General features: G+C 35.2%; 1 protein-coding gene across 1 annotated transcript; it reads right to left on the reverse strand.

The window, feature by feature from the left end:
- Nucleotides 1-1796: 1796 nt before the first annotated feature.
- LOC110738482 lies at nucleotides 1797-22613 on the reverse strand. Its single transcript, XM_021918893.1, has 23 exons — nucleotides 20326-22613; nucleotides 20072-20143; nucleotides 19786-19990; nucleotides 19569-19677; nucleotides 14872-14955; nucleotides 14570-14668; nucleotides 14305-14397; nucleotides 11346-11438; nucleotides 11051-11116; nucleotides 10859-10951; nucleotides 10564-10645; nucleotides 10401-10460; nucleotides 10268-10320; nucleotides 10014-10180; nucleotides 7880-8090; nucleotides 7286-7343; nucleotides 4611-4667; nucleotides 4260-4505; nucleotides 3888-3952; nucleotides 3730-3786; nucleotides 3546-3639; nucleotides 2467-2607; nucleotides 1797-2383 (listed from the first exon to the last, which is right to left on the reverse strand). Exons 1-23 carry the CDS (start codon nucleotides 21535-21537, stop codon nucleotides 2276-2278), a joined length of 3525 nt encoding a protein of 1174 aa, XP_021774585.1. The 5' UTR covers nucleotides 21538-22613; the 3' UTR covers nucleotides 1797-2275.
- Between the last annotated feature and the right edge of the window lie 1212 nt (nucleotides 22614-23825).

The following is a 23825-nucleotide window of genomic DNA, read 5'->3' on the forward strand; positions in this document are numbered from 1 at the left end:
GTTAGATGGATACGCTAAACAACAGAAAGGGAGAATGATGGAGGTGATGAAAGAAATGCAAGGTGCTAGATGCGTATGGGTGTCATTCTCAGCAAGTACATTTTGACTTCTTCTCAAGATATGGTGGTAATTCAATCTACTTGATTTTGATGGTAATTGAACTAATTATTGGTTTTTATAACATTGTAGTAATTTAGCTTAAAAGGGATATCTAGCACCGGCCAATATGTTTTGACCTAATTCAAATTACTAAAATTATTAGGACCGGTTTTGTTCATCTGTTTTGGTCAATAAGTTCAGATAAAATTAGGTAATTTTAGCTAAGATAATATGAGTTCGAATCATGAGGTGAATTGAACATATCATTAGTTGATGTAAAATTAATTGGCGTAACCTGATTTTAACATGATTTGAATTGAATTTCAATAATGAAATACCCCGTAAGAAATTGTTAAACTTCATTGTGGAATTTCCACCATCTTCCATCATAACCCTAAGCTACTTTTGCCAACTTACTCCTAAGCCCTTGATGCTTGATCCCATGTAGTAAGTCACAAACATACTCCCCCCACTCCCACCCCCAACCCTAAGTCCCGGCCCTAACCCACCTATCCATTGAGTTGAAGTAACACATTGGCACAAGTTGCAGTGTCGCACCCATACACACCTAAAATCAATCACCAAAGTGGATGCTATCTCTAGCCGTAACTCCATGCATGCCCATAGAGGCCACAGTACAACGAGTATCTTCGTCGTATGAACGAGTCCCCGCCTCCCTGCTTTACCAGTACTCCTAATTATGTGTGCTATAGGTAATGCATGTTTTCAGTACAATTATGACCCTGTTTGGCAGTAGCATTTAAGGTAGCAGTTAGCGTGTGGATCAAATTAAAACATTAGTAAAAAAAAATTAAGTGTGTTTGGTAAGGTAACGTGTCATGTAGCGGTTAGTGGTGGAGGTACCATTTAGGTAGCTTTTGTCAAACGTTAAATATTAGCATTTGAAAGGTAGCGGGTAGCTTTTGACAAATTTTGTTTACTTTTTAAATATTATGCATATATTTAAACTATTTTTTAGCATTTCAACAGCAATTTTTGTCAAACACTCCATTATTAACCGCTACATTGACAACTAACCTCTACCCACTACTAATTCACAGCTACTCATTACTCTAACAACTACCCGCTACTCGACTGCTAAAAGCTACCCGCTACCGCTAGTTTTGCCAAACATAACCTATGTCAACTAAGTTCTTGACGTCCTAATTGGTAAGTGGTAATAAATGAAAGTAATTGAATGGATCTCAATGTAAATCTTTCCTGGTAATACTTGTTTTTTTTCATTTCGAAGAAAACTAGCTCATACTTTAGTACTTATATTTATGGCCTACGTTAGCTTACGTAAACTATCATCTATAAGAAATTTGTACCCATTAATATAGAAAAAAAAAAATCATAATCCACTCCGTTTCTTTTTTATTGTCTGAATACAAATGAAATCAATTTTCCAAAAAGAATTTATAAAGGAAAATAACATTTAGTCGTCATACCTGTTTGATTCATTACAAATTTACAATGTATAATTTTCAAGTACTAAATTTTTTGTATTTTATATATAACATGCAAGTACTTGAATACAGTTATGTTTAAAAGTGTACATTGAAAACTATGATACTACGTATAAAAGTAAAACAGGACAATAGAAAAGAAACCGCGAGCGTAGTATTGTCGAAGGGCCCATTTTAATACGCATCATGAACCATACTCAAAAAATAAAAAATAAATAAATAAATCAGTTGACCCATGCAACAGCTATCAGCATTTTGCACAGCAAAACACAACTTTATCATAGGCTCAAAAATTGCTGAGCAGCTGAACAAAATTTTTGCACTATTTTTAAAACTAAAGGAGATAAAACAACTCCATTCCACAATCCAGGAGATTAAACAATAATACAACCCATCCATCAACTCTCCCCCTACCCTCCTTTCCTCTTTTCTCTTCTTTTTTACTGTAAAAACTGACCTTAACTGTCAAATAGCTGAAAAGCATAATTAATTACAGAGCTTTTGCTACCGTTAAAAGGTAAAAAAATAAATTATACAGAATGTGCCCATAATTAAACCATTCTTCATAAATTTAAAGGAAAAACAGATCCTAAAACTGGAAATCTACTCTAAATAATCAACGAAAAATGAAATCCCTGCCTGTATACGGGTAAATTGGATTCCCTAGAATGTGGTCTTCTACCAAGTTCTGCTAATTTACAAGCTAACTATTCAGCTAGACTTCCACATTCACGGCAATCTGGAACCAACTTGTGAAGCATAGAGGTTCCCTGGAATCGTACTAATGACCAAAAATTTCTCTTCAATTCACGAAGCTGCAGCAATAGTAAGCATTGTTATTTGATGTCAATACAGTAGAAGATTGGAGGTAAAAATACAAACATTCAGAAAGTTTTACCTGGTCGAGCGTCATCTTTGTGAAACCAAAACGATCTGTCCAGATAGATCCTGCCTCCTCTGCTGCTGGAAGCACTATGGTCTTAACTTTAAGGAATGCCAAGAGTCTCTCTATGCATGCAAATAGTGTTTGAAAATAACCCTACAAGAAGGTTGATGAACATTCAGAACGCCTAATCACTTTATCAGGAAATGCCTAACTTATGAAGGTGCAATATCACCAGTTCAAGGATGAATTTAAGTAAAAGAGATGCCTACTTTTAGCTGAGTTGGAAGCAACCTAATAATTCATAGTTTATAAAGCAATTGATAAATTAAGGTGACAATGTCTCCATAGATAGGATGTATTAAAGAATAAAGATGAGGAAGAGTCATTAGATGTGCAAACTTGTAAAAAGAGGGTTAGGATACAGTAATAACACAACCAAGAGTGTAGGATGCAAAAAGTGACGATTATTATGGTTCAAGGCAACCTAATGCTCAAGTGTATCAATAAGAGAAGGTGGTTTTTAGAACAATTAAAAAGTGACAAGACACGAGAAACAGGGCCTAAAATGTTCCAAGAACAGGGCCCTTGATAGAAAACAATACCACTTCTAAACCAATACAGTTAATCCAACTGGGATTCTGACCATTTGATCTAGTCCCCCATACCTTCCCTGATCTTGAGTGTGTTTACTTTAGGCAGGACCAAGGACTATATTTTATTGAATTTCTCTGACTAGTCTTTATAACTCCCTCACAAGCACTTTTCATGCATGCCAAGACATTTGTTTGACCATTAAAATCTATAATTGTGTACCAGTAACAATTTAATGGTTTAATTAGTAATGCATTGCCAAGCGTGGCTGACTAATAGATAAAAGTATTTTACGTTATTGATACTTGAAAATTGCAAATTTAGTTGGACATCTTGTGGGGGCAAAGCTAAACTTAAACTTGTAGTGTCACACCAGCAACAGATCTCAATATTAAAATAACCTAAATATAATGGATGGATATCATTACTGGTGGAGGTGATGCCATACCAAAGGGTACAAAAAATTAAGACAAGTCATTACTTCTCAGTAGACTACTTACTTTGCCATGATTACCACTGCTTGTTGCGACCAATGGGAGCTCTGCAACATCTGGACCAAAAATTCGGAATATTCCAGCTGATACAACCACTTTGCTGCACGTAGTGATTTAAAAAAAAGTCAAGTTGCCAAAAGGTCACAATATCATAATGTGTTGAATAGAATAACAAAGAGAGCTTATTTACTTGGCAGTTAACACAGCACAGTACATCCCTCCGTATTCTTGGCCACCTACATTCCTCCTGTCAGAAAGAATTGAATTTAACAAAGCAATCGTGTTAGGTTAAGGTTTACCTATATAATGCAGCAATTGGAACTCATTTTAGAAGGAAAAAGTGCCTACCCATAAACCATTGCAGGTATAAGGTCATGTCCAGACACCACATCAATGATTGGGGCAAAAGATTCCTGAAGGATGAAGAAAAGAGCTTAGGAACTAAGAAGATTATTTTTTTAAAAAAAAAAAAAAAAAAAAAAAAAAAAAAAAAAAAAAAAAAAAAAAAAAAAAAACACCTATATATCATTGCCATAATCATATACAATTTGAAATTCTAATAAAGAAGCACAAGCCCAAAAATTCTATTCTTGAAGATAGAATACAATTAATTTTCCATAGTCATACTACACAAGTACACCTATGAAACATAAAGTCAACACAGAACAACATTATTAGAATAATCTAGACATTCTTAATAAAGGCACCTAAAAGCCTTACATGGAAAATAGCTACAGCCTGCGAGAGCAAAGGTCTAGTTTCAGGAGATGCAACCTTTCCACTGAGAAGTCTCCAGCTTACTTCCAAATCAGATCCACTATCAGAACCAATGTGCATGTTCTTTTTCCGGATGATATCCACAAGAGATTCAGGAAGCTTTTCAACTCCTCGAACCAGAAGATTCTGCAAAGAAGATTCAACCCTTCTACAATCCATGCTACAAAACCATTTCCCATCCGGCAATTCCTGAACCATGATGACACCATCATCTCAAGCTTGAATCAAATTGCAGATAAGAAAAGGAGGAGATAATTCATAAGATGTGTATGATATTATTGGATGGATGCATACCGTAAGGTCTGCCATATTATGATCCTTTAAGCAACCAACATGATATTCCTTCTCACACTGACAAGAGAAGAATTCAAAATTAATTTTAAATAAGCAAACAGCTTGATCAAAGACTAAAGGAAAACTCAATAGAAATCGTACTATAGCCTCTACTTCAAAAGCATTCAATTCACAATTTTATTAGGTAATTCTTTGACATTCAATTATTCATTTAATCGATGGAACTCCAGTCCGATGCAAATTTACAAAGCAGGCACATAAACAGGCATATAAAACATGTCCCACATCCCCGAGCACACTTGTGTATGTGTTCACTACCTAGTTGGGCACCATGTTGGTTCCAACCCCCAACAGTTGATATTGTTATTCCACACTCACAACCTTTTTTTCCATCTGATCTGCAATTAACTATTGACTTCAGTAAATCCATGAAAACTACACCCCTCCCTTGTCAATACAGAAAATATACGCATCAGTCTATCATATGAAAGCAACAAAGATTGTTACCCTCAATGAATACAAATCACAGACTAAATTGCTTCAAGAATTGATCCAGAAAATCTAATGCATATTCTACCTAACGGGCCTCCTTGACTGGGAGGGCGTCAATATTGCAAATGCATATCACTCTCTCATAAGAGAGCAACAAGGAGTGATACCCTAAATGAAATCAAGTCAGACAATAAATTCAAGAATTAATCCCAGAAATCTAATGCCTATTATACCTCTAAGAGGTCGCCTGGACTGTGAGCAATGAGTTGTAGCAAATATGGGGATATTTTATTGTGAGATTGAAACATCCACCTGGATAAATCCATAAAAGTAAATCTTTTGGGCTTTTCATTTCCAAAGAACCATTATTATTTATTCCAAACACGTAATATCTATTCCTCCTCTGGCTATTTTGACTGGTTGTCTGACACCATCTTCATTCTTTTCTTTCTCATCTCTTCCTTCCTCTTATCTTTATCCCTCAACCTTCATGGTGATTACAAATTTTGATATTTTGGTTTCAATTATTTTTCTTTTTCTTTTTTGTATTTTCAAGGATCATGGATCCTCCATGGTTGAAGTCATTTTAAACCATTACTTTCATCTTTGATAATTTATCATTTCTGAGTTCAAGTTTATCTGCACTCTGAATATATTGTTTCTTTTTTATGTTTTGATTTTCGAGAATTCTGACTTCTAATAATCAAATTTTGCTTGCTATAAGGGTTCTAAATCTTTCTCAAATTATTTTCCACTTTGAATTCCAATTTTTTTTTTTTGGGTCACACAAAAATGAAATTTTCTTTTCTATTTTCCTCTAATGTTGTATGTAAAGCAGTTAAGGAGTTTGTTGCATCACATTCAACTTGGATCTCTATAAAAGGGTTTCATCCTTTCATTTGAGACATAGAAACCACAACACCAAACACAAGTCATGATTACTCTGATAAATATTTCCCAGACATGCCCACCCTATTTCTTAAGAAAAATTACCCCCTAATTCCCACAAAAATAAACCTCCCCCTCCACCCCCCCACCCAACAAAAAAAAAAAAAAAAAAAAAAAAAAAAGGATACCAATCTGAGCAAGGCCTTAAAGGGAAAAGAAATTTGAGCACTTGCTCCCCAATGGTAGAGGATTCTGCACAAGAAGGCAGCTTTGGCTTCCAACATGAACATTTCTTTAAAACATATACTACCTCTGTTTCATATTATTTGCAACGATTAGAAATTTTCTACTCACACTTTATGTCAAATCGTTGCAAATAATAAGAAATGGAAGTAGCAAAGAAGAATTAAAAAATAAAAGAGAAAAAAGTGAGGGGAAAAAAGAGGAGAAAGAACAGCCAGCACAAAAGGAAAGTAATGACACACAAGGGGCAGTGGATGGAAGGGCATGAGTCACATGGCAAGCTATGAAGTCAGAGAGGATCTTCAGAAACTCTTAAGAGTTATCCACTTTCCCAAGGTTAGGGTGCTGAGAAAGTTTGTTCTTCCCATGGAATATTTCAAAAAATTGAAGGATACAAGTACGCTATTAGGGAAATTTATGCACAAAACAAAAGAAGCTCAGACTTAGAATAGATGTATAAAAAAAAAATTAAAAAACCTAGAGAACCGCCATATGCCACAGTTTGGTCTCTAATGAAGCTTCTTTTCTTCCCTTGGTATATCACAGAAGATTGAAGGATACAAATTCACAATTAGGGGATTTTACGCACAAAATATATTAACCTTGGACTAAAAATGATAATACATATATAAACCCTAGAGAATTGCCACATGCCACCAAGTCCATATGGCCATTTGAGCAAAATCTTGGCCAGAATTTCATTGTATATGATTTGAGGGTATTTCACAATTTTGTTTTAAATTAAAACCAAGAGTGAAGAAAAGCTGGCACCCAACTGAACAGACATGCCCAGAATCATGGTATTAATCCCCGACAGCATCACTGCATTGTAAAGGTTTTTAAGCATGACTGAGATATTAGGTCGCAGGTCTCACAACAGCAAATTGTTCACATGGCCCACAAAAGTAGTAACACCACTGACATTGAGATCGCATCCGAAATTTGAAGCCAAGCTCATAATAAAGATTTTACCCAAACTAAGACATGCTTGGACCACTAAGTTAATAGTAATGGTTTAGGCACAAGAAAAAACAATGAAATGAGAAAGATACCTGGTCACAGAGGATAATTGTACGAGGCCCAAATCCTGTCTTGCAAAAGTCAAAACCTCTGTAGCAGATATAGTTCACACAAACTACAGTTAAATGCACTATAGCATACATAAGATCAATTTTTAAAGAGAGCAAAGTTATAGGCATGCATACATAACAACCCAAATTAATGAAATACTAAAAAGTTAAGATCCTAATTACAGGCAAATCTCTTCTTATCATGAGAAACCCAAAATATGGAAGCTTAATGCTAACATTCAGCTTTAAGTTATGATCAAAATATTCATTTTGGCCTGAACTTACAGCCAGAACAGGTGCATAGATGCAGCATTGACAAAACCAACTCATCCACACATGCCACTCCTCCCACAACTTATCAGGAAATAGCCTCAACAAGTTATATTATCAGGTTGACATGGCATTTGTTTGACTCCACAACATCCACATCCATGCATAACACACATGAAAAGGGATATAAAAGGCAAACTGAACAAAAAACTAAAAAGTAATCACCATTGACCCTTCTCATATAAGCTTACTTGTACTTGCATGTTAAAGATCATCTAAAAACACGAAAAGAAAGATTGGTAGTACCTGCACAATATGCAGGCACTAACTTCAGATGCAAGGTTGTTGACAATTCGAATGGACTGCTTTGTTATCTGCTCTATAGAATCAACTCCACTAACTCTTCCAGCAGCAAGCGCATTAGCATTATGCGCAACAAATTTCTCCCTTTCAAACATATTCTGACAGTATTTACAATACCATTTTCCACGAGGTATGCTTGGCAAAGATGCACACTCTGCGTTTAAAAAAAATATATAAAAGCACAGAACACAACAATTATAGAGGTCAAGTTACTATATGGCTAATATCATGACATGAAGGTACTAAACACATGCATTTAACTGTTAGGAAGGAAACCGAAAGTCATGAATACTTGACCAGTGATAGTTTATGAAACTACACCAACTTATGAAAGGAAGATGAACATCAGTATCACAACATAACAGAGAGAAACAAAACCTCTGCCGTGTTATGAATCAAGTAGTGCATGCAAACAGCCTTTCTTTTACCACTGAGGTATATAAACCAAGTCCACACCTCATCCAAATACAAGTGTAATCAACAAAAAATTAGGGCAATGATGGATTTATACTAACATCCACAGTAAGGTACTAAGGTTCTTGTTTAATCAATCGGAAAAACATGAAGTATTCACCCCTCTTTACAAAACCATGCCAAGACAAAATCATACCAAGAGAGACAAACACAATAAGAGGCTCTCATTAGGCAATCACATAAACATTATCCATTAGTATAACTGGGCTGGCCCATTAATAAGTACTTTTTGCATATCTACTTTTTGATGCCATCATGTCTAAATAAGTCCACAAGGGTTTGGATGCATGTACTATCCTTTTAAGTTCTAACTCCTGAGAGTACAAAAATTCAGGAGAGGTGAAAAAAACAGACATGAAAAGGAATGGACTATCAGAGATAGTAATAATAAATCATCCTCGTGATTTCTAAGGGGTACTTCCCATGTTTACAAATTCATCAAATCGTGGTAAAAAGCTTTCATAAGTTCATGAAAAAGCTTTGACAACTTCAAATGCAAGTAACACATAGCAAAACGAAGACAATCACATCGTTAAAATTTTCAATTCTCTACCCACTGCCACATGCCCACATCTTTCATTCTTCCTCTCTCATAACTTCTCTCTGACCAATTCCTCTCAACTTCTTTAAGTGAGATTCTCACTCAGATTTTCACTCAAATCTTTATCAACTTAAGGTAAAACTTCGTTTTTACTCGCATCGTTCTTTTTAATGTTGTTTAAATTCATTTTTGGGACTTAGGCTTTGTTGTTGTTGTTGTTGTTGTTGTTGTTGTGTTTTATTTTGGTCGTTGTTCCTTAGTTGAAAATTCTCTGTTGTTTGAATATATTGGTTTTGTCAATTTTTTAAACGTTTGTGTTTGTTCGTTCTTTTTATCTTTCCCTGATTTTGTGTCCTTTACTTGTTTTTCTATTGATTGATGTCGAATTTTCCTTTCATCCTTGTTTTGTTTTGTTTTTATTTTTTTTTTTAATTATTCTAATTTTTTTTGCAGGACATGCAAGTTGAGAGCTTTTTCATGGTTTAAAAATTTATGCGTTTAAAGCTTCATATTGATCATATTTTGCTATATTTTGAAAATGTAACTTCATATTTCATCTAAAATTGTATTTTGTAGATTCCAGTTTAATATGAATATTAAATATAACCATATTAAATTGTAAAATTCACATTACGAATGAACGTAATGGGGTGAAAAATTTTAGTAAAAGTCATAATTATTGCCTTAATACTTTCTATATTAAAATAAACATAGTTAACAAAATCAGGTCAAAGCAGGTTGTTATCAGGTTGACCTGAACCCGAACAAATCAGGTTAGGGTCAGGGATTCTGACCCGAAAAGTTAGACAGGTCAGGTTCATGTTGGGGATTTTTGACCCAAACCCGAAGTGACACAAATCTGAAAGTGACCCTATCCGACCCGATTGCCACCCCTTTTTTCTTAATCACTTACAAATTGCTGGAATTTCAGATAGCTGAATGAGCTCTATTACATAAAGAACATTTATTATTAACAGAATCCTTAAGAAAAGAAGAAAAAAAGCATTGCCTTTCATCCCTCAAGGCCCAAGGTTGAAAAAGTACATATAGGACATAGCTTACCCGTATGAAAAGCTCTTGGACATCCATCACAAAGAAGAAGATTCCCACCATCAGCACAAATAGAGCACAGGTCATCATTGTACTTGGCAGAATGACGACGATCTTTAATTAGGGTTACCGATAACTCATGCAGTGAAACCCCATTAGATGTGTATATATAGCAATACCTGTCATCATTCACAAGGATAAAGGGTTGAGCAAAAACACAATACAACTCCAAATGAGAAGCCACAAAATGCTATAATGAAACTTACGGTTTTCTGCGTGAAGCACAACCAGCATGTGCCTCAAATTGCGAAGCACTAACCTGAATAATATTTCATGTGAAAAAACAAGCTTCAAAGAAAATGACAATATTGAAGGTCAAATTAAAGGCAGACAACGCACCACCGTATCACAGCAATTACAAAGAATTCCAGAACCCTTTTTGGAGCCCTCCAGTAATTTCTGCACAATTTATTAAAAAAAAAAAAAAAAAGTATATACCTATAAACTTAGAAAGATTGCAGCAATATTCGGAAGTCTAAAACTGATCCCAATTTACACTAACCTGCCCTCTAGCATAATAGCCAAGCACAGTTCCATCAGGCAATACATCATCTTCAAAAACCAACTTATGCAGCCGAAGATCTCTGAACATAAAAGTCAAATGAACAACAAAAAAGTATAATCAGCGCATGAAAACAAAACATAAAACATCACAGTTGAGCTCACATAGATATAGCTGCTCGTGATTTAAAGAGATATGACAATTACTCATACAAAACATCAAGCATGGCAGTTCTAACTGAGAGTCTGAGACCTACAACAATATAAATTAGCAAGAAAAAGGAGAGGGGACATACTTTCTTGTAATTTTCCCACTAGTCTTCTTCTCTGAAGATTTAAGAGTTGTGGGAGTTTTAGAAGGCTTGGGTGTCAGAACTTCTTCTCTTAACCTAAACAAACAAGATGAAAATATTTCGAGTCAAAAACAAATCAATCAAAACCCTGCAGGGATGATTTCACTTATCCTTGAAGGGAATTCAAACATGTACCTTGTTTTAACTTTTGCACAAGCATTTCCAGGTGAAGGCTTCGGAGACAAGGCTAGTTTAGATGACCTAATTTGACAAACTAGATGAGATCCATGCTATTAAGGGAAACAAATCAAATCACACACCAAGACTTACTGTAATATGAGTTAATCACACCGATAAACAATTTTAAAGAATCAGATCCAAACAATTACTTCAAATTGATAAAACAAATCATATTCATAGACATCACAGCAAAATGTATGAATTTTTCAAAGATGCAAACTTGGAATAAAGCTGAATGTATGATCCATACCTTCTCTTCAATTTCTTGTGATCCTTAGTTCCTGCAGATTTTCCCACCACGGGACTGATACAAGTCTTTGGAGACATAGATGAATCTTGTGCACTGAAATGATGAAAAATACAATGATTGATGTAATTTTTTTCATGTTTCAGAGAAACGCTTAATGCTATGATGAAAATTACATTGTACCCAAGAATAAACCTAGTAGATAGCAGATTTCTTACCTTGCCATAGCTAACTAACCACACTTTTCCAACAATTAGGGAGATTCAATGTTAGAAAGAAATAGCGATACTTATGCTGATTATAAAAACCTAGATTGAGGAACAAGAAAAGGGGCTGACAGAAAATCTGAGTAATGAATAAATTTATCAGCCCACTGAGGTAGGCAAGAGTAAGCAACACTAGATAACTACAAAAGGCCCAAAAGTTAAAATATGCAAGCCAAGCCCAATTGGAGGTTTATTTCCTTAGAGAAAACGATCATATTGGGACAGAACCTTTGTTTCATTCAACCACTCTGTAAAGAATCAAATACTCAATGCAAAAGCAATTAATATTAAAGCACTTTACACCTTTCTCACCCAGAGACCCAGCCAATCATATTCTTTTCAGCAATGACTCAGAATAAGATATGTAACTGTGATGGTGCAAAAGAAACTAAATACTTATATGAAAAGCGCAATACTTAACAAAATTTTCCATGCAGCAAAAGCACTAGACAGCCTATTTCACAAGCTGACATCAGCCATAGCAGTAGCTTATCAACCTTCCTAGTACCTGCAATACTTCTATAAAAGGAAAAGACACACTATTTTTTTATTACTTCTATGCGGAGACCACTTTATTTACTATTACATATTATCTAAAATAAAGTGAAAATAGTAATATACTCACTCACATCCCTCAAAAAGCAATGATCCACTTCCCGCTAACTATAATAAAGAATTTTAAGAAATACTCCACTACCAACTTACACACAATAAAATAAAAAGTCAACTGTTTTGCGTAAAATCTTGCACTGGTCAAACTGATTTGATTGTTCCGGGATGGAGGTAGTATTTTTCATTCAAGTGCTTTTGCATGTTATAATTGAGATACATAAAGATTCAAAACCTTACAAGCAAAGCGCAACAGTTTCTGGCAAATCAGGTTTCTTTCGGTACCTATTGAAATTCATTCCATCCCCAAATTCAATATAATAGATGCCAGGAATTGAGGAAAATAGTTTTAAGTTTCTTTACATGATATATTCCCTAATTTTTGTAACAAAAGCAGCCAATTTATCAGCCAAGTGAACCAAGTAAATTGACAAACCCACATTTCAGCCTATGAAAGCTTTATTGAGGATTTGGTATAAGAACCAACATTGAATCAGGTCAAAAAGTAGACTTGGATAAGTTTATTTATTTCCAAAGTTGTTCGGAGTTTTCTTTATGGTCTAATTTGAATTCCCTGAATCCTAAGACTTAGTAAATATGGCTAATATTCAAGAAGATGTCTATTTTTAGTCAGACTCAAATCCCAAGACTAACGGCACATGCATTTACATGAACTAATGAAGAGAAAAACTAACATTTGAATAACCTCATCCAAAACTAGTTCTCACTATAATCAACTTTAATCAAAAGGATTCAAAGCAATGTATCCCCCCCAATCTTCCTCGCAAGTATTCTCTATATGAACTCATTGTGGTTTACCACAGTGTAACATATTGGAAAATCAAAATTATAGATAAATGAACAAGATGACCACGATTAATCTCTGTAAAAAAAATAGCTAATAAAAGACAACATAAGCTTTCGAGAGGCTTGCTCTCCCTCAAAAAGTAAACAAATACTAAAGGAAACAATCAATAATAATATCATGATTTTTTTTTTCGCTTATCTCTTCATATAGCATTTTTCAATCTGACTGACTTCCTTCCTCTTCAAGCTAATTCTAACAACTAAATATGAACAGCCTATATTATCCCTCCCCAATAGACCAGTCTATTACTTTACCGGCCAGGCGGCCACCCAAACTTCTACTTTTTCCTTATGGTGGATAGTAGTCAGCTTCATTTTCTCAGAATCTACGATGTTGGTCAGCATTCCATTGATAGAACTAGCCAGAACTGAACCCAGTGTGAGCTGCAGGTCTTCCTCGGAGTTAAAAGTGTACGTCTGTTGGTTAAATAAGGGCAGAGAAGAAAAATGTTGCATACGCTGGGTAGACTAATAAAGGGAATGGGTTCGGTTGAAAACTGAATTGAGTAGTCACAGCCTGTGTAGATTTGTTTGCTATGAAGGTTAGGTTCAACAAATAGAGTTGCGGTTCCTGTCAACTGAAGAGTTGAAAAATGGGAGTTGAAATATAGGGTTTGGGTGTTTGGGTCTAAAATTAGGATAATCAGAAATAAGATTTGTCTCATAAAAAGATAGAAAGAAAAAACCGGAGAGGAATTAATAAGTATGGGTAAGCTAATCCTGGGCTTGACATCACCATCATATAATCTTTTAGAGAGGCTTTGTTCTCTCCCAGAGTATAAAAGGTAACACTCAATAATAACACTCGTCAAGATTTTTTTTTTCACTGATCACCTCTGTATATAGCATTTCTCAATCCGACTTCCTTCCTTCCTATTTAAGCTAATTGTGACAGCTAATTATGCTACATTACTTTTCCAAAATAGGCCAGTCAATCACATGCAACAATATCAACAAATTGACTCTGCACTCATATCCCCTTTTCTTGCCTACTATTTTCAAAATTGATGAAAATATCACTTACTTTTAGTACTTTCCAGTTTCCATGACTACATTATAAAAGTCTTGACCAATTAAGAGTAAGGCTAGATGCATTTAGAGCACTCTAGAGTCTACACCCTGACAATGGCAACAGAGATTTTGGTTTGTAGTTGTGTTGTGTCCAAAGGTGATTATGTAAGCATGCGGAAAGCTGAAAAAAGTTAGAAGGTAACCCATACTTTTTTACTATTTCCTCGGACATCTTTGTTTCTGAAATTCTTCCAATCCTTGAACTGCTGCGTAATTTTGGCGTAAGAAAAGCACCTGCTGATCTGTAAACACCAAAGAAACAAACAAATGTGAGGTTACAGGCCATTACGGTAACACCTGTACACATTCATATTGCATCAAAATATGCAACCCACTGAATATTAAAAGGTAAATAATACAAAGAAAGCATAAGCTGAACAAAAGAAAAATTAGGAATTAACGTGAAGTACGAACTTTTTTACTAATTTTGCTCGACTTCTGCCTTGAAGCACACCATAAGGCACATCAGCCTGAGAAGTTTGCAACTTTGGAGTAAGAATTGCTTCACCTGAGCTGGATTTACCATAAAAGTATCCAACATTATGGTAAAAACATAACTAAATGAGTAATATGGAAGATTAACAGCAAAAAAAAATGTATATGTAAAACTACCTGCGATCATTCACTAGCAGAAAAAGAAGAGGGCCCAACTAAAAGGTCAGGTACAAGCTGATTACAAGAAAATATCATAAAAAGATATAACTAGGGATACTAACTTTTCAATTGAATTTTTAGGGCTGCTATCTTGAGCCATGTCACATGCTGAAGTTGATTGAGAAGGAAAAACAAACTTTGATGACCTAAAAAAGGAGAACACATATAATTAGTAGATACAACAGCAACAGCAGCAGGAACAGCAACAATAACAAAAGCGCTTTTTGGCATTTAAAGCCCTATTGCCAAATTGACATCATCAAATGTCATGTTATATTAAAAGATCCTATAAGGTACACAACAAAACTTCACCCACAAAATTCTATAGGACAACAACCTCCAATGCGTGTGGTTAAAGTCTTGAGGGGTGGTACCCAAGACTCGGGATCAAATTCCGTCTAAGTCCTTTGCCCTTTGTGGCTCTACACACACACATATTCAAAAAAAAAAATACCCAACCAACTTGGATTTTGTCTAGGAACATATCATTATATACATCAGAATATATTACAAAACATGTCAGAAAATAAAATGGAAATTGGCAAATCATACAGATATAAAACCAAATATAACAATCCCAGATTTCTTGCTGCTTAATGATTAGTAAGGAATTTGAGATCACCGCTTATAGCAGGATTCATGATACACTAACAACATACAACCCATGCAGTCAAAGTTTGGGTTTCAGCAGCCTCTCTTGCAAGGGGAGAGAGAGAGAGAGAGAGAGAGAGAGACTACTACTAAATATTGGGAGCCAGAAATCCCAAGATCCCCGCTGAAAAATAAAAAGTTATAAATAATTTTCATAAAAATATTTAGTAGTCACTCTCTCTAAAAATATAAATATTTTCTAAAAAGGGTGAAGTTTTCGCCCATTTTAGGACATACCACAAGACCAACCAGGCCTTTTTTCACTTTATATTTCACAGGTATTAAAATACACTTCCTCCGCTTCACTAAAATAGCAACACATGCATCTGGTAAATGAATATAGGCAAGGAGAGAGGGACAAATCAATCCATGAAATTATACAAAAAAAGTATATTAAAGGAAGATAAAGAGGAGAGGAGAGAAACGTTAGGGTTGTGTCATTGTGAGTGCATAGCAAAAGTAAAGATGTAAACATTGAGAAGAATAAATGGAGAAGGAAAGAAAAGAAATAAGCAAGACATGGAACTTAACGTGGTAAAAATTCTCAAATAGAGGCAAAACATACACGAATAACAAGCACTCAAATATCCACTATCTAATGTAGGATAGTACAAAAACACTAAATTATTAGGCTTGAATTACACAATTATGGCTCTCACTATTGTAGGAAAAAACTCACAACGTAGTAGTGAATAGGGAGATTGTGTCCCCACACACAGAGTGTCTAGGAGGATGAAACATTAAAAGATCATATTGGTGGATCACTCCCAAATTATTTCCCTAACACCAATATATATAAATGATGTAAGTCGACAAGTGTAGATTCATGAAATTGAATTGATGAAAATGCGTCAAATTTCATCATTAGATACCTTTCTAAAGTTTGCTAACCTAGAGGAATCGTGAATCTTTCCAGGACCTCTAAAGTTTGCTAATCTAGAGGAATCGTGAATCTTTCCAATAAGCACAATACTAAGGCTATGTTTATTCACCTTATTTTTTTTTTTTTAACTTATCCAGTCTAATTTGATTGCCTCATTTAACAAAACTTTAACCTTATATGTATGCTAACTCACAAATAAAACAACAAGGTCTAATGCTCTCAATTTTTTCCTGAAGTAATCTGAAACAAGTAATAAGGTACTTAAATAAGTTGATCTAAACATACCTAAGCACGATATTTCTAAAGCATGCCATATGCTCATAATTCAAAATAAACCACTAACAATAAAAGTGTGGTCTTATGAAATTTAGGCCACAAAAAACCTAACAAGAGAGTATTGTGGGCCAATTATGGGTAAAGTTAATAATTTAAGCTCTAAAATTTTACACAAAAGAAAAATGATACCTTTTTTCAAAACACCTATAGTAGTAAATGTTCCAATTATTAGGAAATGATGGTAGTAAAACAAGATAAGCCACACAGCTCTTTTTATTCCTATTCCACAATACAATTCGATGAACCACATATTCCTCCAGTGATATGAAAACTGAATTTTAAAATATACACAAACCTCTCTACAGTCAAACCCAAGTTCCACCATGGCATTGCCCCTAGCTTTATTTGTAATATGACAAAGTCTTCATCCATGGTACTCAAACACTACATTTCACCTTATATACCCATGTCAAATCCTTGACACTTCAGACATGGATATGGATATAGACACCTGACACTTTATTTTGGACCAGAATCATAAAAAAGAAAAATAAATAAATAAAAATAAAGACAGTTGACCTTTGGACACATACCCATGTCCGACATGACTATGCAAGTCCTATTAAACTTAGGGTTTTTAAAGACAAGACCCCCAGGAACGGAAAACTTATTTTAGGACAGCAAAGTCATGGAAGATAAACTCTAACAGCTTTATCATTAGCATCAAATACACATGGATCAGAAAAGTAACTCTTTAAAACTCTCTGTATTAGGAGTTCTCCATCAAACAAACTGAGTGTAAAAAGGGATTCCAACTCTGCTGAAGGCTAACAGTAAATTTATGAAATGTTAGTTTATAAGAATAAACAGCAGCAGCACACAAGTCATGAAATGTAGTTAGAAGTACACTTGCCAAAGAAAAAATGAAAAAAAGGAAAACTCTAAAAAAAGATAATTTTAAATTAATCACAAAGCTACATAGAAAAACTTTTTAGTCACTCAAGTTCAGGACTGTTTTCAAAGCCACACTAATCGGAAACATGCAGCAACTACCTTGGGGAACAGATATGAATCAAGGTTTTAGATTCCACAATATGACAATTATTTTGCATATCTTTGGACCAAATCACATTTCCAGGTATTTGAATTAGGGTCTTACACATATACTTGAGGTGAAAAACCAAAGAACATAACAGTAAAGAGTTCGTGAACCAGGGCAGCCTTACAAATATATCTATACATAAAGGTAATGAAGATTGAGATACTGAACTTGCCTTAAAAGAGGCCAGCACAGCATCAAAAAGCTAGGACAGAATGGTGGTTTGACTATTTACAGAAGAGATTGATAACCCCTAAACTACAGAGATGGAAAAAAGGAAAAAAACAAAATGATAACTCTAAACGTAATAGTCACTCAATTTTCCAAATAATCACAGAATGAACAAGTAATGAACTGAACAAAGGGGAGGCATATGAGCCCACCATCTTCCTGGCAAGATGAATAGACTTCTATTTTGGTTGGAATGAAAGACAATTAAACCATTTTGCAAAAAATGAGGTAATTTTAAAAGAAAAAGAAGGCTCATTTTCTACTAACTTCTGAAATCCATAAACTTTTGAAAGACTTCGGACGCACCAGACATGTCAATATTAGCATTGATGGTCCGTACTTGCCTCTTTATAAATTAATAGATCCACGGAAAACGAATCAAATTGGATAAAAAGTTTATCAGTTAATTTTTATTTTTTTATTTTTAATTTTAATTTTTTTTTAGGATGAAAAAGTATTTTAGATATAGAAACTTGAAAAAGGTGATCAACCTACAGAAACTGTTTATGATATATGAAAGAGGGCAGAGCATCTTGTAGGATTCAACTAAACACTACAACATGATAGTAAGTTTGCTAGAGTATCTTGGAAAGAAAGCAGGCAGTGAGTTTGCTATATAAATAACAGAAGATTAGGGAGAGATCATTACATTGAATGAGTATTTTGGGTTAGCTTAGCTAAGCCAAATTGTGAGAGAATTCGCCTCTCGAAAGTATCTTGTTCACCCTTAATTTCTGCCATTAATGATGCCTAAGTTATACTAATTCATAGCAAAACAAGCCCAATATGTTATGTAATCCAGTCAATATACAGTAGTTAGCCCAGCCAAGTGCCAAAGAGTTACCATGAGTAGTTCACAAAAGTCCATGATCCATTGCCACACTATAATCGAAGTCCAAGTCCTTAAGGTAAGGGTACAAGGGTGTTGAATGAAATACAAGGCCCACCACTCACACTCATCTCACTTCCTAGGAAAATGGTCTACATTAATATGCCCAAGAATTTAAGATAGTGTTATACTATTATTCATAACAGAACATGTATGACAATATTAAAGGAGCAAGTATGATGAATGTTTCAAAATTGAAAAAACGTAAAGGAGCATGGTAATAGGAAAAGAAATATGACTTGTAAGCATAAAACTTTTGAAAATATAAATCTTCATAGTTCCAACAAGCTATGTTACTCGAACTCTTCATTTTACCTCAAGTACCCATGTCGGACCCTCGACACTCGGATATGGGTATGAAACTTGGACACTTCATTTTTGTTCAAAATCATAGAACTATTTTCACAAAATAGCCGAGTTGGACAATTAGACACGTACCCGTGTCAGACATGGGTACCCGAGTCCGAGTAACATAGCCAACAAGCATCACATGTCCATTAGAGCCTATATGCAGGTTAAACTATCAAACTCAGACTTCAAACACAGTAATCCCACTCATGCTCTCCAGTTTAACGTACAAATTATTATTCCAAACTCAAAGGTCTTAGCTTAAAAAGAGATTTTATAAGTAATGCAAAAACGAGCAGTAGAGTAAAAAAAAATATAAGGTGCATAATTGAGCAACTAGCCTACAAGAACAGAAGAGAATTGTCAAGCTTCAAAATCAGACCTACACCGTTTACGAGTTGAGTACACTGGGCCAATTGAGGACAGATTCAACATAACACATTTGCTGCAGACTGGTTCTGAGCTTTCAGCATCCATGGAGAAAAATGGCTCTAAAACCAAAAAAAAGCCCGGGACAAAGGACATAGCATCATGAGATATGCATTTTGAAATTCAAAATTGATACATCTCAATAAAGCTAGAAAAGGGTAGAAACTCACCTTTGCAATTCTGACAAACTATAAGTTTCTTTTCAGGCAAAGGACCAATAGCATTTTGAATTGTGGCTTCTAATGTACTAAGACGAGTGTTCTTGCATGCTTTTAGTATATGAATTAAACTTCTCCCGTTCTCAAGATATATGTATTGTACCGCCCGTTTGTACTTGTTACAAGCATGAATCTCAAACAGAGAGGGGGGGATAACCTACAAGATAAATTAACATAAGCAAAGAATTTATATATTATATAGCTGATAATGGTAAATGCCTCAACTGCCAATACTCACTTTGCATCCTTTGCACAATCCACAAGAACATAGTATGCCAATACCTCTAATTCTTCCATTCAGCTTCAAACCCTATAATGAAACAGTCTAAATCTATGAGCATTTAGTTTCCAAATATATTTGAGGAAATAGCCAAAAAGGAATGAAAGCAGACGGCTTCAACTAAATGAAACATTAAATCAGATGCCACATCAATGAAACATCCATATTCTATATATACGAATAGCAGGAAAGGTAAGTTAATGTTATAATACCTTGCCGCCATCATAATAAACAGGACATCCCTCTAATAAACCTGTGGCAAGAAGCTCCTGAACATTGCTCGGGACTTTTCCATGGGATATCTGTTTTGACATTTTCATCTCCAATTTCCTCCTCGGAGGTGCTGAGCTAGGCTCTTCACTATCTTTGCCAGCATCACACTCTGCATTCTCACTATTCTTGACAGGCACCAACGTTTCTATATCTAAAGTGACAGCAACCGCCATTTTCGTATCTAGAGGAGCAGATACCGCCTTTTTGTTATCAAGAGTGGCAGGCTCTACAGAGCGCAAGGTACTATCATCCACTTTAGGCTTCAAAGCAGAGCGAGTAACCCTTCTTGAATATTTCTCTAATAATGAATTCTTTACTACCCCATTACTCTCACTCCTTGAGGCTTCAGAATAGACGACTATTTCCTTACAAACTTCTCCATTACCCTCATTCGTTACTGCCTTCGAATTTCCCTGCTCGACATAATCATTCCCTATTTTCACGGTATCCACCTTAGATTTCAATGCTGATCGCGTAAAACGCCTTGGATATCTCTCAATAGAGGATTTCTTGGCTTTACCATTAACAGCATTCAATGGAGATTTCGTCGAAATTCCTTCCAACACTTTCTCAACTTCAATACTACCACCATTAGCATGCACCTCATTAACAACTGCATCCTGATAATCTATCTTAATAGCTACCAAATTCTGCTCCTCAAATAGCTCTCCATTCACCTCCACATCATCACACACTTCATTCTTCATCAAACCATCACCATCACCATCACCATTTACAGAGCTCTCATTGACACCCTTCTCCTCGACCGCCATCGACGAAACTTCATAAACATTCTTAACCTCCTCATCACACACTGACTTCACAACTTCACTATCCACCCCAGCAGCCACAACAATTTCTCTCTCCTGCACCTCCGGCACTCCAATTTTCTCCTCCGGTTGCGGATCATGAGCTCCATTTTGATCTCCTACACCTTCACTCGCCTCTGAAATCTCGACCGCACCATTATCACCACCACCATTACTCAAGACCTCCGATTTTCTTGCTCGAACCGTCGACCTTTTCACTCTCTTATACACTAAACTCTCGGAAACTGGACTCGAACCACCAACAGAAAGCCGCTTACTCGAACGAGTCGTTCTCCCAATCACCGGAGACTGCATCTCCAATGCCGCTAACTCACGCTTCATTTCTCCAAAATTCAAAACATCAATCCACAATAAATTTCTTCAGCTTTTCATCGATTCAAACTATTTCATCGTTATTTACAATAGTTACAACACAAACCGCAAATCCAAAAAATTAAAAAACCCTAGATTTCTCAATTTTTTTCCAAAATATATCGTAAAATCCAGATTTTTTTTCAAAAAAATTAAACCATGAAATATGAAATGAAAGTGATGGAAAGTTTGAATTAGGTTAACGAAGATCTACAATCAGAGGAGAGAGATTGAAGAAGATCTTGAAGATTTCGCGAAAAAATTATCTTTGAATTTTGAAGAAAAAAGCAATGAGGAAAGAGAAAATTTTCTGGAAGGAAGAAGAGGGCCAATGGCAGGTTTTTCAGAAATATTACTTATTTTTAAGAAAGAAAATAAATTAAAAAAATAAAACAAACAAACAAAAAAAAAGAGGAAGGAGGAACCGCTTTAAATATTTCAATGTTTTCCCACTCTAGCAGAGTAGCAGTCTAGCATAACTGCATAAGATTTGCATTGGGAATTTTATTTTTTTATTTTTTATCGGTTAAAGAAGGAATTTTTTTTTATTCCTACCTCCGTCAACAGTTATTTGCAACAAAGGGGGTTAGCGCGGACTCCTAGGCAAAACTTCTTAAACATGATTATTGAAAGTTATGAACATGTAATTAACTATTATCAAAAATAAAAAATTAAAAAACAATTACAATTAAAAAGAACCGCCCAAAACAACCACCACCACACGCCACACAGAACCACCACCACCACACGCCACCCAGAACCCACGAACCACCATCCACGCCACCCACAAATCACCGAAAGTCACCCACAAACCACCGAAATTCACCTAAGAATCACGAAAACCACACAAGAACCACGAAAACCACCCTAGAACCACTAGATCTGAGACCCAAAAACCAAACCCATCCAGAAACTACCCCCACGAACCGCCCAAAACCACCACCACCGACACCCACCCACGAAGCAACCATCCGCGAACCACGAAATAGCCACCCACAAACCACAAACACCCACCCACGAACCACAAAAACCACCCACAAACAACAACTATCACCAGATTTACCGAACCCACCCACAAACCACCAACAGCCACCGACGAACTGAGATGAGAGATGAAAATGAAGAAGATGATGAGAGATGATGATGGTGATGAACTGAGAGATGAAGATCGAAGAAGATGAGAGATGATGATAAACTGAGAGATGAAGATGGAGGAGAGAGATGGTGGGGAGATGAAATTAGGGATTGATCTGATTTGTTTGGGGGAAAAGCTTAGATAATTAAGTTAGATTAGGGTTATAATAATTTGTAATTATGTGTAGTATTATATGTTAATAATTTTTAAATGAGGGTATTTTGGTCATTTTACCGTAAAAAAGTTACTATATTAGGAAAGAAATAGTTTTGTTGCAAATAATAGATAGCACCCTTTTTTGGTAAATGTTGCAAATAACCGTTTACGGAGGAAGTATATATTTTGATTTATTAGAATTCATTCTTTGCCCGAGTAACGCTCAGATATTAAGTAGAAAAAATATTTATATAAATTTATTTAAATTTTGTATATACAATTAAATATCTATTTACGTTATCAAATTATTATAGATGAGACACGTTAATATAGGGTATCTTTATTTTGGTAGTTTGCTGACAAAATTAGAATTTAGAATTGAGTTAGAATCCCTTTTCATAGTAGGAAAGGAAAAATTCATTTTATAGATTAACGAATGAAGATTCAAGGGAATATAGAAGATTTTCTAATTTTTAATATATAATTAAAACTTTTTTAGTTTGGTGATTTCCTATTTGCAACAATAAATTTTTAGTGGAATTGATTTAGAAATTTGAATGGTAGCAAATTTTTGGTGCAGCAGGCCACACAGTGTGGCCCGCTGCCAACTTAGCAAATATAACGGAGTCTTACGCGCATAACGGAGTCTGACACTCACGCGCAATTTCAAATAAATCCTAATTTCTAGTAACCCCCAATTTCAAGTAACCCCTAATTTTAACTAACCCCTAATTTCAAGTAAACCCCAATTTCAAGTAGCCCCTAATTTCAAGTAACCCATAATATCAAGTAGTAACCCCTAATTTCAATAACGCATATTATAAGTAACCCTTAATTTCAAATAACCCCTAATACCCAGAACAGAAGACATAAACAAGTAACCCATATATAAGTGTAGGGAATTTTTCAAACCCAACTTTAAGCCCCACTGTGATCATGTTTTTAGGCATGGTGGCGTCCAAAAGGA

This window comes from Chenopodium quinoa, unplaced genomic scaffold, assembly GCF_001683475.1.
Source record: "Chenopodium quinoa cultivar QQ74 unplaced genomic scaffold, ASM168347v1, whole genome shotgun sequence".
In the NCBI taxonomy this organism is placed as follows: Eukaryota; Viridiplantae; Streptophyta; class Magnoliopsida; order Caryophyllales; family Amaranthaceae; genus Chenopodium; species Chenopodium quinoa.